This window comes from Rhinolophus sinicus, chromosome 16 (assembly GCF_057876585.1).
Source record: "Rhinolophus sinicus isolate RSI-liver-muscle chromosome 16, RSI-T2T, whole genome shotgun sequence".
NCBI lineage: Eukaryota > Metazoa > Chordata > Mammalia > Chiroptera > Rhinolophidae > Rhinolophus > Rhinolophus sinicus.
This window is the reverse complement of record NC_142516.1, coordinates 32,324,792-32,342,779: the sequence shown is the minus strand read 5'-3', so window position 1 is coordinate 32,342,779 and position 17,988 is coordinate 32,324,792. Positions and strand designations below refer to the sequence as shown.

The window sequence follows — 17,988 nt, the reverse complement described above, 5'->3', positions numbered from 1 at the left end:
CTCATCCAGGATAGCACATTATGTTTAGTTGTCATGTCTCCTTAAGTTCCTCTTGGCTGTGACAATTTTTCAGACTTCCTTGTTTTTGATGACCTTGACAGTTTTCTGGATCACTGGTCAGGTATTTTGTAGAATATCCTTCAGTTGGGATTTGTCTGATGTTTTTCTCATGATTAGACTGTGGTGATGGGTTTTGAAAAGGCGTACCACAGAGATAAAGTGCCAGTCTCATTATATCATATCAATTTACGTGTGTGTATATGTGGTATGTTTACATACATAATATTGGCATACTGTATATCTGCATTACAATCTTTTTTAAAAATCAATGTCTCCTAAACATTCTCTGAGTCTTTATTCTTCTAAAGATTAAAAAAAATTTCTTTATGAAATATTTTAGGCATATAGAAAATTATAAAGAATACTATAACAAACACCCACATTATTCTCATACAGCTTTATCAAATCTTAATATTTTACCACATTTGCTTCAAGTTCTCTTTTAAGGAAATTAATAATTCAGATAAAGTTGAAGCTTTTACATACCCCATCTTACTTAATCTCACTCCTTTCTCTCCCTTGTTCTTCATCTTCTCTCCTCAGAAGTAACCACTATCCTGAATTGATGTTTATCCTTCTTTTGCATTTAAAAAATAAATTTATTGACTGATGTCTGTACTTCTTTAAAAAAAAATTTTTTTTATTGCGGAATGCTGAGGAACAGTGTGTTTTTCCAGGACCCATCAGCTCCATGTCAAGTCATTGATTTCAATCCAGTTGTGGGGGGCGCAGCTCAGCTCCAAGTCAAGTTGTTGTTTTCAGTCTAGTTGTGGAGGGCGCAGCTCACTGGCCCATGTGGGAATTGAACTGGCAACCTTGGTGCTATGAGCACTGCGCTCCAACCACGGAGCCAACAGGCTGCCTCATACACGTACTTCTGTTGGGTAGATACCTAGCAGTAGAATTGCTGAGTCATAGGACACGTATATGTTCAGTTTAGTAGGTATTGCCAGTATTTTTTCCAAAGAGATTGTAACAGTTCATGTTCCCACAATATATGAGAAATCTAGTTTCTCCACTTCCTTGCCAACTCTTGATGTTGTCAGTCTTTTTAATTTCAGCTATTCTAGTATATTTGTAGCATATCTCCTTGTGGCTTTAGTTTGCATTTTCCTGGTAGTAAAGTCCAGGTACCTTTTCATATGTCTGTTGGCTATCTTTCGTGACTTGCCTGATCAGGTCCCTGGCCTATCTTTCCATATGGTTGTCTGTCATTTTGCTATTTGTAGGAGCTCTTTGTATATTCTGGATATGATTCTTTTGTTAGAGAAATCTAGTGTAAATACCTTTACCTACTCTGTAGCTTGCCCTTTTATTCTCTTAACAGTCGTTCAATAAACAGAAATTCTTAACTTTAATATAGTCCAATTTATCTTTTTGTAATGTTGACCTTAAAAATAAAACAGCCAGTTATTTTTACCAGCAAAAATGGGTTTATTCAGGATTAGCAGAGAATTGTAATTCAGGTCAAGCGTACTATAGCAGAAACTATAGGCGAGTCCAGCAAACAAAGCAGAGGAATGGTACTTTATAGAGGAAAAGGAGGAAGTTGGGAGAGGTGCTTTGAAAGAAAGTCCAATGGAGGAAAGAGAGTGGTAATAGCTTCTCATTGGCTGAATTGCAACAGTTCCCATTGGCTTGGTTTGTTGCTAGGCAAGGAGAAATCGTCCTCCTGCTGGGATAGTAAAATAGAGACACTTCTTGTTGGGAATGCTAGGTGCATTCTTGTCCTCTTGGGGTATGTAGTTGACATTAAGTGGTAGTGCGTGAGAACTCTACCTCTTGGCTTCTGGATTCCATTTTAAATGAGGTTTTCTTTATTCAGTTTCACAATTTATGGTTGATGCATTTTATGCACCATTTAAGAAGTTTTTGACTACCCAAAGTAATGAATATATTCTCTTATGTTATTGTCTAAAAGCTTTATTATTTTACCTTTTATAAGTGTGGGGACAGAGCCCCAGAAAGTAGTTTACAGGCTCTCGGCCTCACGTGGAAAGGTGCTGGCTCGGATGGTGGATGGCCATCGGCTGTGGCTGATTGGCCGTCAGCTGTAGCCAGTTGGCTAATTGGCCGCTAGTATAACTGCTGCGGCTACGGAGGAGAGCCTAGGAGAGCCGAGGAGAGCCGAGGAGAGTCGAGGAGAGTCGAGGAGAGTGGAGGAGAGTCGTCGGTCGGTTAGCAGAAAAACGGACAGCAGGTCGCACGTCCAGTGAACCCAACCTCCAGTGAGACCATAGTGGTATGACTCCCCTACCTATGGCTCTGTGGGTGTTCCTTTTCGGCCTCACCATATCCTGCGTTCTTGTGTGGGGAGCAGAAGCAGAGACCCCGCAGGCCACCACGCACAACAAATGGCGCAGCGAGCAGGATCTCCCGCACAACAATACGTCATCTGGAATAAATTTTGGGTATGGTGTGAGGTAGGAGTCAAGATTCATTCCCCCCACCCCATTGTTATCCATTCGATCCAGTACTTTTTATAGAAAACACTTTTGGGGCCACTGGATGGCTCAGTTGGTTAGAGCACAAGCCCTTAACAACAAGGTTGCCGGTTCGGTTCCCACATGAGCCAGTGAAGGTATCAGATTGGAGTCCCACATGGGCCAGTGAGCTGCGCCCTCCACAACTAGACTGAAAACAATGGCTTGAGTTTGGAGCTGAGCTGCGCACTCCACAGCTGGATTGGGAACAACTACTTGACTTGGAGCTAAGCTGTGCCCCCCCCCCCCCAACTAGATTGAAAAACAATGACTTGACATCCTGGAAAAACACACTGTTCCCCAATATTCCCCAGTAAATAAATAAATAGGCAACCAACCAAATAAGTTCACCTTTAAAAAAAAAGTTTATCTTCCCTCCATCCTTCAATCAGTAAATATTTACCCACTGATTACTGTATGTTTTTTAAAAGTAGGCTTTTTTTTTTGCCATCGTTGCTAATTAAAACTTACTTGTCTTGTGGTACGATTTTGTGAAATTATTGCTATTACAAGTAAGTACGCCGTCAAGATATAAGGGATAGACCCTTTAAGGAAGTCTTCAATGAAAAGAACCTGTTCTTGGGTTGAAGCCCGCTCTCGTGGGAGGAGCAGAGGGCTTCAATTCCAGGTGAGGAGGAAGCCCCGCCCCTCTCAGCTTTAAGCCTTATTAGTGGGCGGAGCTGCCTTCATTCTTGCACGTAAGGAAAGCCGAGGACCCAGACTCCTACTTGCTCGTGGAGGGGCGGGGTCGGTGGACTGGGCGTGAGTTGATTGGCTGGGAGGCGGGGCCACGGGTAGGCTATGTCCAGGCACTCGCACGGATCCCGTGTGGAGTGGAGGGAGGGAGTTCTGATCGCTCCTGCTTCCCAGCGATGGCGCCGCGGTGCCGCGCCCAGTCCCCCGCCTGCCGGCCGGTACTAATAACTATCGGGAACCCCCTCAGACGGTGAGAATCGGAGCGGGTCCTAGGGAGCGGCAGAACACTGCCTGCGACGTGGACCATGAGGAGCGGCCAGACCCGTGGGGCCGATAGCGGGAGCAGCCGAGGCACCTGCTGAAAGGAAAGAGGGAGCGGCCGGGTGCGGCGGCGCGGCCGAGGCTTGCCGGCGCCTCGGCCATGTCGCTGCTCTGCGTGCGTGGTGAGTGCGCGGACTGCGGGTGGGCCGGGGGTCGCTGAGGGGTCCCTACACGCCTCAAGTGGGCGTCCGGTTACCACTTTTCCCAAACTTCCCGTCCGTGCCTCGGGGGACAATTATGTTAACTTATTTATAAACATTGAAAGAGTTCTTTCTACTCTTTCTTGCTTTTCCTCAAGCTCCTATGAGGGACTGTTACCTCTCCATTCCGGTGGCCATGTGACAGTGTTCTTGGCTGGCAGGCCTAGGTCCTATGTAACAAACAGTGACTGGCCCTTTCCTCTAGTGAGAGTGGACGAGCGAGGAAACCGCGGATAGTTGATGTCTGTCAATAGTGGGCAGTCTCCATTCTCCCTCCTCCCTGCATCGTAAAACAAAAGTGGGCTTAGTAGGTTCTTTTTATCACTCTTTGAACGCGTAGTGAGTGGTACAGCTGTCACATCCATTCTTCCAGTGTATTTCTTAGTTTACACTCTATTGCTTGTCATGTCCCCTGCTCCTTCCTTTTAGTCTAGGCTAAGATTATTCTCATATTCGATTTGCACTGGTGTGTTGGCTTCTCTCCTTTTTGAGCGGAACGTACGGAGTATGGAATATGATTGATTACTGATTGATTTATTTAGCTTCCATCACAGTAACTAAAAGTGAAGGGCCTTTATTGCTTTTTCACTGAGGACACTTGATCCATCTAAGAAGATATTTTAAGGCAAGAGCTTTGGGGTTTAAGATGAGGCAAGGTGCACGGATTAAGCTACAAGAGGGTATAGACTGTTTCTTACTGGTTTTTGTGTGCCTGACGTAGAAACTCAATGCTGGTTTTGAATGAAGGCAAGGACTGTGATTTTAGAGATTATTTGATCAGAAGAAGCATGGCTTGGAGTAGCCATTGAATTTGATCTTTGGAAATTCAAGTTACAGCCTGTCATAATTTGTGTTGAACAAGATGGGATAAGGTGGCTTGATTGTGAGTGCGAGAGAGGATGTATCCATAAGAGTCTTTTCCTGGCATCCCTTACTGGATAGTGGGAGTTCATGTTTCTTTTGGCTGTGTGGATTAGAAGCACTGTTGTTTGTGATCTCTCTGATAAGCGTTTTCCCCAGCTGCAGGCAAATGGAACTGCTTTTCTCTGTTCTCTTCCCCTGTTTTGTTAAATCTGTATTAACCCACAATGGATTTAGCTATTTCCGGGGATTATGAGACACAGAATTTTTCTTCTTTCAGGGTTGATTTTTCATTAATGAGAATTTTGCTTTGCTTTTAGTAAGACATTTCTCTCAGCAGCTGGGAATCTATTCCTTTAGATCCCTGCTGTTGAGTAGCAGGATTCAAGAGAGATTGGGTTTTGTAATGTCTCTTGGACAGTTTAAATCTCTACCGCCACACTATTACAGAGCTAGTTCTCATGAAAGACTTTTTAGGCAGGAGCACTATTAAACCGGAAATTCCTATTTAATTGAATTTAAATCACTTCAGAGAAGGAGCTGCTGCTGTTTTCATTTGTTCTAATATTGGACAGCTTTCACTGTCTAGAAATTCTGCTGTTTGGCTAACCTTTTAACCTTTTAATGTTCATAAGTCAAATTTCTCCTCTTTTGAACCTGGGGGATTGGAGTCTTGAATAGAAATCCTGAAGATTATTAATTACTGAAACAAGGAGCTGCCTTATGCAGAAGTATTCATATTAAATGGTAAATTACTCATCGTGGGGAAACTTACAGAAATAGATAAAAATAAATCTAAAATGACATTGCTTGCGTTATATTTTGGCAGTTAGGACTGTTCATGTTCTGAAAGAAGTAATGAATGATATTGTAGAACAACTCAATTTCTGTTTGTCTCGGGGTAAAATTGAATGAGAAACTTTTTCCTTGTAGTCAAAATTCAAACAGTTAACTTGACGTAGAAATTGGCAAACTGGTATCGATTTAATCCCGAACATCCCAATCAAAAAGTCACTTTCTTGATCTAACACTTTAATCATGACTTATTGCCTTTAGGTTAAAGGACTCTCAATATAAGTAGTCTGATTCTAGTCCTCCCTTTGGGCCCTACATTCTTGCCTACTTTATACAGATACTTTGCTCTGGCACGAACTTGATTCATTCCTGCCTCTGCACTGTTTGGCATTTGTACCCTCTGAAATAGTTTTCTTTCTATATTTTCTGCTTATCAAAAATGTATTCTTCCTTTCCCAGCTTATAGTCTACATTTTTTGTTTAAAAGTTCTTCAGTCTACAGTGATTTTTTAATACTCTTTAAACTCTTAAAACATAAATTATTTATGGTCTGAACAATGCCATTAATTTGGCAATGAGTTGTATACTGCCTGGCGACTAGCCTTGTACTGTTAGCTCATGGTGACCCAGACAAAGGTGATAATAGTACTTACTGGTCAGATGAAATATGGAATTTTGTGTTTAGTTTGGGTATTTGATTCTAAAAAGCACATTGAGAAACTAGAATTTCTTCAGAGAAGAATGATTAGAATAATGAAGAGTGTAGAAGCCATTTAAGGAATTGAGAGGTTTAGTTTTGAGAAGATTCAAAAGGGAGAGGATCATAATAGATGAAAATTGTTTATAAAACTGTTGCTCCGGAGGACAGAACTGGGACAAGTCGACCAATGATTCAAAGTCATAGGAAATGACATATTAGCTTACTGTAAGGAAGAACATAAACAATTACGGTTGTTCTTAACAAATGGAATGGACTACTTAACAAGGATTTTTTGAATAGGATGCTTTAAGCAGAGATTGAGTGGTAAGCGTGTTCTAAGAGGGATGTTGACATTGAGTGGGAGGTTAGACTTGAAAATTAAGAAACCACCCTTTTATAGAACTCACTCAATCTTTCTGCAACTATTTGGCACAGCTTTCCTCAGAATACTGGTATCTTTTTGCTTCCATAGGAGCTAGTGCCACATGAGCAATGCTAATAAACTAAATCAAGGATTTTCTTTAATTTTGGTGTTCATGACTAGTTTCTACAAACACATTATAAGCATTTTGAAAATAGAGTCTTTCTGTATTTCTTTGTAATTGCCAGTGTTTATAATTGAGCTATGGATTTCCCTCCTCTAATTTGAACCAGATGTGATCACAGTTGACTTGTTAAAAAATAAAAACAAAATATAGTTTTGGGGATTTAAAAAGCGAATATATTGTTAATCATTGACAATTGAGAAAATCCAGAAAAATGTAAGAAGGAAAATAAAAATCATCATAGTCCTACCACCCTCTCAACACCATTGTTAACTTTTTTGTTCCTAACTTTCATTGTTTTGTTTTTATAATAAAAGTAACATATATGTAGGATAAGAAATTCAAACAGTTTAGGATGTGAAATGAGAGGAAAAAGTTCTGTCCCCATTCCCATTCCTCAGAGGTAACTACTGTTTACTCTTTCTTGTATATCCTAGAAATTTTCATTACATCTGTGTGAATAGATTCTACAGTTGGATGTATACAGTAGTACTCAACTTAAAAAAAAACGCTCATATATTTTCCGATCAGCTTATATGAGTCTAAATCATTCTTTTTAATGGGTGTGGAGTGTTCCATTATATGAGTGTACATAATTTAACCAATTTCATATTAATGGACATTCAAAACTTTTTCATTTTCTATTATAAACAGTGCTACAATGAACATCTTTACATAAGGTTTTATATTTGGAGATTTCCAATCAGTTTTCCACCTAGAAAGCTGTGTGATTTGTTTATTGCTGTTTTCTTGGCATAATAATTATACTCACCTGGACCCATTAACAAACCAGGTGCCTCAGCATCTCAGATCAGCATCCTCTATTAGAGGCAGGTTTTTTACCAGTAGGTAACATTTTATGTTCTTTAGAGACTTGTGACAATTTGAAAAAGACCAAAGACCTCAGCTCTTGTAAGTTTGACCTGTGATTTGACCTGTACTTGTCTTTTTCATCGTCTTCGTATTATTTAAAAATTATTTTCCACATTGAACGTTTATTACTTGTGTTTTTAAAACAGAACAAAACAAAGTCACTAATGCTGAGAACTATACCAAGTTGATTTATGTTGTGATTTGCCTTAGAAAAGCGTATCATAATTTATTATCACTTACCAGCCATCTAATTAACTGAAAGGATACTATTGGGAAACTCTTAGAAGGTAAACTCTCATGGACACATTGATTGTGTATCAATTCTAGCCCAGGAAGACCCAAAGATAAACATTTGACCCTTGAATAACACTGGTTTAAACTGCACAGGTCCATCTATGCACAGATTTTTTCAATAAGCAGATTGGAAAATTCTTTAGAGACTTGTGACAATTTGAAAAAGCTCTCAGATGAACATTATGATTTTCTTAATAACATTTTCTTTTCTGTAGCATGCTTTATTGTAAGACTACAGTAGATAATATGTATAACATACAAAATAGGTGTTAACTATTATGTTATCAGTAAGGCTTCCAGTCAGTAGTAGGCTATTCAATTTTGGGGGAGTAGAAAGTTAAACACAGGGAGGTGTTAGGCAACTATGACCCCTGAGTTGTTCAAGGGTCAGCTATTTTGGTTTACTGTCACTGTGGAAAGTAGGAATAGTAATGATTTCAGAGTTTTCAGGCATAAGAACAGATTGGTCAAGTACTTCTCATTTTCCCCTGTGGGGGGCAGAGCCACGAGTGCAGTTTCCAGGCTCTCTGTCTCACATGGAAAGGTGCTGGCTCAGGTAGTAACTGTGATTGGATGGCCATCAGCTGTGGCTAGTTGACCGTCAGCTGTAACCAGTGAGCCATTGGCCACTAATATAACTGCCGTGGCTACGCTAGTAGCAAATGGGGGCTGGCAAGAAGCTGGTGGCTGAGTTAGCAAGCGCGGATTGCAGTTAGCACGGCGGATTGCAGCCAGCGAGGTTTGTTGGCAGAAAGAAGTGGACAGCAGGTTGTGGATAGTGTGGCTCCTGCTTCCTCTGTCTCCAACCCAGCTGCCAGCGAGAATATAGTGACTCCCTTACCTGTGGCTCCGTGGGTGTTCCTTTTTGGCCTCACCATATCCTGGGTTCTTATGTGGGGAGCAGGAGCTGAGACCCCGCCTGACGCCCGGCATGACACCCCCCAACATTATTGTCACCTGCCTCAGCTTACTTCTTGCTGCTGGGTTTACATCACATTCTATTCCCCGCCTTTACAAGTGGAGTTGCTGCTGGGTTCCTTTCGCTTAGCTATGGCATCAGGAAGTTGATTGTACCTTGTCTGAACCAGGCAGCAGTGAAGGGGGAAAGGACCAATTTCCTTTGCCATAGATAGCTGTTGTCATAAATTGTTCTCTTCCTTATAAGCAATACATTCTGTAATTGCTTAGTTTCTAAAAGTGGGGTTTCGAGAAGTGGTTCTCTTTAGGCTAGTAGGCTGAGTTTTTATCCTGTTTTACCTGTGCTGTGTACTTCAGACTTTGCTATGTGAGTTTGTTTAAAGTTTGGGCTATGTATTATTAGCAAATATTTGTTGAGTACCTTACCTTCTCTGTGCCTGTTTATGGTACATATCTATATAGAAGATAAGAACCCAAGGAATCTAGATGTTTTATATAAAACATCTCCTTTCCTATATAAACCCAGAATCCTTTAGGACTATTAGATCTGACTTGGGATAAACAGAATAAGGTCCTGCTGGAGTGGGGAAATACTGTATTTCTTTTTTCTAACTTTGAAAGCAAGATTCTTTAAGTTTGGGGAGTATTTTATATATCCCTTCTAGTGGACTGTGTATTAAAAGTCAGAGAAAATTTGCTATTTGTATATATTTTTTTATTGATTATATGTATGGAAAAGTACACAAATCTTAAGTGTATGGCTCACTGAATTATCACAAAGTGAACACACATGTGACTACTACCTCGGTCAAGAATAGAATACTGCTGGGCCAGCCCGGTGGCTCAGGCGGTTAGAGCTCCATGCTCCTAACTCCTAAGACTGCTGGTTCGATTCCCACATGGGCCAGTGGGCTCTCAACCACAAGGTTGCCAGTTCAATCCCTCGAGTCCCGCAAGGGATGGTGGGCAGTGCCCCCTGCAACTAAAATTGAACATGGCACCTTGAGCTGAGCTGCCGCTGAGCTGCCGCTGAGCTCCCAGATGGCTCAGTTGGTTGGAGTGTGTCCTCTCAACCACAAGGTTGCCAGTTCGATTCCTCGACTCCCACAAGGGATGGTGGGCTGTGCCCCCTGCAACTAGCAACGGCAACTGGACCTGGATCTGAGCTGCGCCCTCCACAACTAAGATTGAAAAGGACAACAACTTGACTTGGAGAAAAATCCTGGAAGTGCACACTGTTCCCCAATAAAGTCCTGTTCCCCTTCCCCAATAAAATCTTTAAAAAAAAAAAAAAAAAAAGAAGAACACTGCTAACAACCCCGGAATCCCTCTTTACCTTTCCTCTTAGTCATTACTCCCACTTCCCCAAGGGTTGTTATGTGACTCCAGCACCATAGTTTAGTTTTTTTTTAGTTAATAAACTTTCGTCAGGTCCAGCGCAACACAGGCAGTGAGGGTGCGAGAAGGGGCGGCTTTGGGTTAAGTTTTTAAGAAATAAAGAAACAGAGACTTAATGCAGTTAAATCTCAGAGGGCCAAGGGTCTCGCAGCCTTGAAAAATGGGAGCCCCGAATTGGACCGACTGACGGCTTTGATTGATCAGCATACAAGGAAGTGGCATTGTTTTAGACACTGTCTGTGAAACTCTTTCACTACGTCAGAAAATTACCTCAAACCGAAATTATTTGTCCCAAAACAGCCAAAGCAGAGAGTCCCATGATGACTAAGGTGCAGTATGCACCTTCCTGGGGGGCAAAGTCTCTCATGTTGAAACAATTCTATAGAGCTGAGCAGAGAGAGCTTGATCTAATCGCTCCAAAGACGTCTCACAATTAGGTGAGAGGGAGTAGCCAGAGTTAGCAGCAACTTTTCTCAAGCCTGGGGGAAGGGGAGGCAAGGCTCCTTCCCAGATCTTCCAACACAGCTCATGGGGGTCTCTGCGGGGTCCCGCCTGGCTTGAGTTGTTCCCCCCCCCCGACCCCCCACCCCCGTGGGGAATCTTACTTGTCATTGGCTGCAGACCCTCTTTTGGAGACCAGACAGAGAGACACAAGATGTAACAAATTCAGTACCAGAGAAGTACAGTCCCACAGACTCTTTTTTCCTTAAGGAAAGGTGTGGGGGGGACAAGCAGCTAGGCTGTTGTGTGACTACAAACTTTATCTTTTTTAGAGAAGTTTTGGGTTCACAGCAAAACTGAGCATGACCTTTCACCTGTTTTTGAATTTTTTAAAAATTAAGGTATAATTGACATCCAGTAGTTTCCCCCTCCCCCCCCTTATCCTCAGGGGATGGGTTCCAAGACCCTCAGTGGATACTTGAAATCATGGATAACACCAAACCCCTTATATACTGTAAGTCCTCACTTAATGTTATTGATAGGTTCTTGGAAACTGTGACTTTAAGCAAAACAACATATAATGAAACCAGTTTTACCACATGCTAATTGATATAAACAATAGTTAGGTTCCTATCGCAGTATTTCTGGTCACAGAATCACCACAATTCTAAATAAAGACCCTAAATTCATCTAATAGTAAACATTGAAATATATGTGAGCTATACATACAACAAAAGTCAATAACATGTAAGAATTCTTTTCTAACCCACTTATTCCAGTTCAGGGTTGTGGGTGGCTGGAGCCTATCGCTACAGCTCAGGGTGCAAGGCAGGAGCCCACCCGGGACAGGGCGCCCTTCCATCACAGGGCGCATTCACACTGGCTCAGCTTGGGACAGTTCAGACATGCCAGGTCACCTCACCTGCACAGCTTTGAGGTGTGGGAGGAAATTGGAGTACCCGGAGAAAACCCATGCAGACAGAGGCCCTGGCTGGGAATTGAGTTTTTTGTTCTCAACGTTATAACGAAATGATGTTGAACGGACTGATGTTATTCGAGGACCTGCTGTGCTATGTATTTTCCCCTATACGTGTGTACCTGTGATAAAGTTTAATTTATAAATTAGGCACAGTAGAGGTTAACAACAACAACTAATAATAAAATAGAGCAGTTATAACAGTATACTGCAATAAAATTTACATGAATGTGGCCTCTCTCTGATAACCAGTCTGATAACTTAGGTGGCTACTAGTGGGCCATAGCGTATATAGTGGTGGATACGCGGACAAGGGATGATTTACACCCCAAGCAGAATGGAGTGGGACAGTGTGTGAGATTTCATCACTCCAATCAGAATGGCAGGCAATTTAAAACTTATAAATTGTTTATTTCTGGAATTTTCCATTTAATATTTTTGGACTGTGGTTGATCACAAATAAGCGAAACCACAGAATAGGGAGGACTATTGCTTGAACTTTTCATGAATAGAATTATACAGTATTTCTTTTGGGCTGGCTTGTTTTGCTTGACATTATGTTGTTAGATGCTCCCACTTGATGCATATAGGCGTAGTGTACTTCATTGATTGTATCTTGTATGAATATACCACAGTCATTTAAATACCTTTGGTCGACATTTGTTTTTTTCCATGTTGGACTATCATTTATTATATATACTCCACATGGTCTTGTACTTTTGTATCTTTTGTTCCTACCACGTATGTATTTCTGATAGGTGTATACTCATATATATTTGGGATTAAGCTTTCTGGGTCATTGGTGATGTGTGTGTTTGACTTTAGTGGACAGTATAAAACAGTTTTTCAAAAATCTGTCAATTTATTCTCCTAGTACTGTATTTCTACTATTGCTTTAAAAAGGAAGAATGGCCCTTAGTTCTCATCTTTTGGCTAGGTTATCAAACCACTTCACAGGCATTAATACATATTTTTTAATGGTAATCCTGCAGGCTTGATAATGTCCTTTTTTTTTTTTAAATGACCTGAAGAGATCCATTATATTCAAAATTATTTCTCAACATTTAAGCCTAAAATTTGTGGCCATTATTTCATTGAAAGAAATACTGAGCTCATGTTTATGATGCCGAGCAAAGGTAGTAGCCTAGTAGTCCCTCCATGAATTTAGTGGCATTTATATACGTTTTAAAAAGGAATACAGTTTTTCTGAAGAAATTATTCATTCAGCAGTATTTATCAGCTTTATATATGTTAGACACCATTAGGCACATTGAGAATATAGAGGTGAAGAAGACGGATATGGTCTCTGCCTTCACAGAGCTTACAGGCAGTAATAGAGGCCTAAAGAAGACGACTTGAAAATATAGGAACACATTGAGATAAAAGCAAGGACAAAACCAAAAAATCATTGAAAATCTCATCCCTCAATACTACTGTTTATATTTTGTTTTTAAAACTTTTTTATTATGGAGAATTTAAAATGTCAAAGTAGATAGAACTGTATAATGAAACTACGGGTTCTTGTCATCCAGCTTGAACATTATCAGCTATTTAATAACATTATCCAGTCTCCCTTCTTTATGTATTATTTTAAAGCAGATCCATACATCATATCACTTTCTTTGTAAATATTTCAGTATGTATCTCCAAAAGATAAGGATTAAAGAAATAACCACAAAACCAGTATCACATTTTAGAAAATTCTTAAGTCCATTAACTATCTGGTGTTTGGATTTCCAATTGGTTCATAAACATTACAGTTTTTTTTTGTTGTTGTTGTTTTTTTTTTTTTTTTTTTTTTTTTTACAGTTTGTTTGAATCAGGACCACAGTAAGTTCCACACATTGCTATTGGTTGATAGGCCTTTCATGTCTCTTTCAATCTGTAGGTTTCATCTCCATCTCTCATACTCTTTGCATTTTATTCTTTATAATTTATTTGTTGAAAAAACTAGATCATTTGTTTCCCAGTCTGGATTTTGTTGATTGAATCCTTGTAGCGTAGTTTAACATGTACTTGAGTCTTATATTTCCTATAATGCTAGAGTGTATGTATACAAACTATTTTCTCCTAAAGAATCATATAAATAGAGGAAAACAGTTCTTAGTCATTAGGAAATATAGATTTCCAAAAAGAAAAAAAAAACCATATATTTTTTTTCCTTATTGTTGCTTCTGTTTCTTCTATTTCTGTGCATTAAGTACTTATTTGGGACTGTGGAGAACAGATAGTCCTATGGATTGTATTGGGCTATTAATTTTCTCTTGCAACTGTTTATTAATTTCTACAGTTTTTATTGTGAGTGATGCTGAGAAGAGACTAAAGGGCAGTGAGTGAAGAAGCTCTGCCTGGCAGCTCAGGAGGGACTGGCAGTTGGACAGTGGGAAGATAATTGCTTTTATGTGATTCCAAGTGGGATGAAGATGATTCAATGAAAAGCCTAGCTCACTTATATGATTACTATCTATTAGTTATAAGCCAAGTTTGTAGAGCCTTCCTCTGCAAAAGGGTAAAGGAAATCTGCTTGCCAAGGAGAAGGGCGGTAAATGATATAAATAGAAACGTCTATATCTACTTCATTTCAGCTATTCACACCCGTGATCACATCATAGAGCGTGTCACTCCTTGGAATGGTTCTCTGCTTTTGTAATCTTAAGCTTCATCAGCTATCTGATCATATTCTCCAGCCTGTCTTTCTAGCTTTAACTCTCACTATGCTTTTACTACTGTGATATAGGTAGATGTTAAAAGCTGTGGTAAATATATCAGCTCCACCACTTATGAACCTCACCTTCCACATCTTTAATATTTGTACATCCATTCAAAATATGTATTAAGCTCTTATTCTTAATAGAGTTGAATTCTATTAAAGGAAGATACAGAAATAAAATTAATGAGTAATCAAATTTCAAATAATGATAAGTACAGTGAAGAAAAGAAAGTAGGGTAAAGTGACTGAGAGTGATCTGAGTGGGAGAACTATTTGAAAGAAGGTTATCCAGGAAGGCCTCACTGAGGAGGTGACATTTAAGCTGATACCTGAATGCTGAGAAGGAGCGATCAGTCAGAGATCCGAGGTAAGTTTTTCAGGTAGAGTGAATTGGAAGCAAATATTTTAAGGGGAAGGAGAAAAAGAAAAGAGCTACTGGAAGAAAGGATGGTATACAGAGAGGTAGGCAAAGACTAAATTATATAAGATCCTATAGTTCATACCAAAGAGTTTGCATGTTTTTCTAAACAGCATTGGAAGTCATTGAGTTGTTCTAACCAAGAGTGATATTTGGATTTATGTTTTACAAATGGCAAGTTTGTGGTGAATAGAGGAAGGTGGGAAGCCATGGCTAACAACATTGGAAGCAGAGGGCCCATTTGAAGCATCCAGGTGAGAGGTGGAGAGTCGCTAATGGAGTAGTCCAGCTGAGAGATGGAAAATGGCTTGACTAAGGATGATAGTACTAGAGGTGGTGAAATTATCTACAGCTAAGTGTTGCTGAGATGATTGGTGTGCAAATGATTTGCACTATCCCAAGCATAGAGTGAATACTATCTTAATGTAAAAATAGTATTAATGGTTCTCATCTGGCTGTGTGACATCTATTCATCTAAATCAGGAAGCTGGAAGTCAACCTAGACTTCTCAATTGAGGAAGAAAATACATAGGGAGAAAGGGAAGTTGTCAGGTTCAGTTGAGTTTATGGTGTCTGTAAGATAAATTACATATAAGATATGTTGAGTTGAAAGTATCAATAATCTTGCTGTAGATGACTCTTGAAAATGGTACTTGAAAGTGTACATGTGTGGCTTGTTAGAGATAAATATTTAAGAGTTGTAGGTATTTAGTAATAAAGACATTAGCTTGAATAAAATTGCCTATAGCGGATAAAAGAGGAGAAAAATGAGCTAATGTAGCTAAAGGAATGGACAGAAGAAGCATTGATAGGTGTGGTCAGAAGCACAGGAAGATGGAGGATGCTGTGTCAGTGTCTGAATCCTAGAGTAGAGGGAGTTTCAGGAAGGAATGATCAGTTGATAGAGATGAATGATACTGGTTGAGGATAAAACAGCATCATTGGATTTGAAAACTAGGGCAGTTTCATTAGAGTAGTGTGAGGGTAGGCATCATATTACAGTGGTGGAGAAGTATTTGGGAAGTGAAGAGGTTGAATCAGCAAGTGTAGGCTACATATTCAGAAGTTTTGCGATAAAGGGAAGGGTTGAGGGTTGTAAGAGAGGAGATCTGAATGTTTAGAGCTTGAAGAGAAGGAATCTGTAAAAAGGAAAGTCAAGATCAGAAGGGGGTAGGGAGAGATGATAACTGATTTCTCAATAAAGTAGGATGCAAGATTTGTCAGCTGAAAGTAAGGTGGTGGGGATGACTTCGCGAGCTTGAGGCGAGTGCTGAACGTTTTACTCATTTAGTCGTTTTTTTAAAAACATCACAAATAGGTTTTATTTGTCATCATTGAAAGTCTGGATTTTAAACAGATTCATGGATTGAGGGCTCATATCCATTGGCTCGTTCAAGTTTAGCACCTGTCATTCCCAGTAGCTTGTCCAGAACTGGTACCTTCACCATGAAGCTCCATGAGTTTTCCCAATTCAAACTTGGGCTTCTTCAGTGTTTTGACTTTTCTAGCAAAGACATCATGGAGCGGATAAACAGATTGACAGGCCTTTTCTGTGTCTTCTCCAATGCCACCTGGAGTCAGTTTGCTGACCACTTCTTTCAAGTCGTTTGTCTGCACCTCTCAGGTCACGATTTCCATCATCATCCAGATTTGACAGACCTGTTGATACTGAGCCTAAGAGATCTTCCAAACCTGATTAGTGTGTGTTTTTTAGTAAAACCACCACAGAATAGATGAAGCAAATGGCCATCTGTAGTCTTGATGTGAATGTGAGCTTCAGTCACGTTCTGCCATTTTTTGACCCTGGAGCATGTTCTATCACGGGGAAGGTCCAGGCCATGGAAACGAGGACATTTTTGTCCTGAGCATCCTCAGTAATTAGCTTGACTTTTCTAAATGCAGCTTCATCTTTCTGCAGATCAGCGGGGCTCACTTCAAAAACAGGGCCCTTGAGACCATCAGATACCATTTTGGTTCCTTGAGTTCTAGTGACTAGTGTTTTCCCAGTATTTCTTCTATTGAACATAGCTGGTGCTTTCACATCATACCAGTCTTACTTAGAAAATGGGTCAGCCACTTTCTTCTTGGCTCCCTTCTTGCCGCCATCATAAGGTGCCTGTTCTTGCTGACGCCATGGTCCTGTTCAGAGAACCAAAACGGCCATTCATTCATTCTTTCAACAACTATTGTACTTGAGGCAGAATTGTGATAAAAAAAAAAAATCCCTTGCCTTCTTGCAGGTTATATAGATTAGTGAGGGAGCTAGACATCAAGCAAAGAAGAATTATAGAAATTAATATAAAATTACAACTAGGAAACAATACAACTGTGTTATAAAGGAGAGTACATGTTGTTACGAGAACTTGTGATAGGGAAAGTTACTAACTCAGGTCAAAGAAGCCTTACCAAATGAAGTGAAGATTGAACTGAGATGTGGAAGAAGAGGCCTTAACCAGGTGAGGGAAGGGATAGAATATTCTAGGCAGAGGAAATAGTGTGTGCAAAGGCCTTGCACTGAGGAGCAAGAGCTGAAAGAAGGCAAATGTAGGTAGTGAGCACAGAGGAAGGGAAAACATGGGTCAAGATGAAGCTGGGGAGATAGGTAGAGCCCAACTATACGGCTTTGTAGGCCACGTTAGAGAGGACAGCTAGTAGGCATGAGACTGAGGGAGGGGCAGACGGATGGAAGTTTGTAAATGAAAAGCATGGGATGTGTAATTATATTTGAGTTTGAATTGTTTTTCCTTCCACTGAAAACTTTTGGCAAGCCTCTTGACTTTTAACGCACAATTTAAGTGTTTTTAAGCCACAGTAAAAAGTGTTACTATCTGTTCAATGTACCTCATAGAATTGAGAATTAAACTCTTAAGTGAGATCATGTGTGTGAAATCCCTTTGTAAGTTATAACAACTTTTACTCTTGGATAGTCCCTTTTTTTCTCTCTTTATAGAGGCTTACGTGTTCTGAAACTTATAAACAAAGAGGATGTGATCTGTTCCATAGACATACGGAGCATTTCACTATGGGTGAGGCATTGAACTAGGCACCCTGGGTATAGAAAATAAGTAAGAAAATGGGCCTTGCCCTCAAGAAACTAGGAGCCAAGATGGGGAGACAGCCATGTGTATAACTAAATATTTTGCAAGATACAGTTTGGTAATTTCTAAAATAGAGGAACAAAATAAAATGAGGAGTAGAAGTGGAATGTTTTAATTCCAGCGGAGAGACAGGAAAGGCCTAAGCTGGGAGGGGAAGAGGAAGGAGGTCGAGGTGGAGTCAGGTTTTTCATTATGGTGTCA

At 40.1% G+C, this 17,988-nt stretch overlaps 1 protein-coding gene and 1 pseudogene across 5 annotated transcripts in view; one reads left to right on the top strand and one right to left on the bottom strand.

Annotated features, from left to right (window-relative positions):
- The first annotated feature begins 3,237 nt into the window (after positions 1 to 3,237).
- Positions 3,238 to 17,988, top strand: part of UNC13B (unc-13 homolog B) — a 173,479-nt gene continuing 158,728 nt past the window's right edge. Inside the window, exon 1 of one of the 5 annotated variants that reach the window (XM_074330677.2) lies at positions 3,238 to 3,682. In XM_074330677.2, the coding sequence (XP_074186778.2) occupies positions 3,661 to 3,682 (22 nt within the window). In that variant the 5' untranslated portion in view covers positions 3,238 to 3,660. The remainder of the gene's footprint in view (positions 3,683 to 17,988) is intronic. The other 4 variants (XM_074330678.2, XM_019729033.3, XM_074330676.2 and 1 more) reach the window with 4 other exon arrangements.
- On the bottom strand, positions 14,214 to 16,861 carry LOC109446133 (small ribosomal subunit protein eS1 pseudogene; annotated as a pseudogene).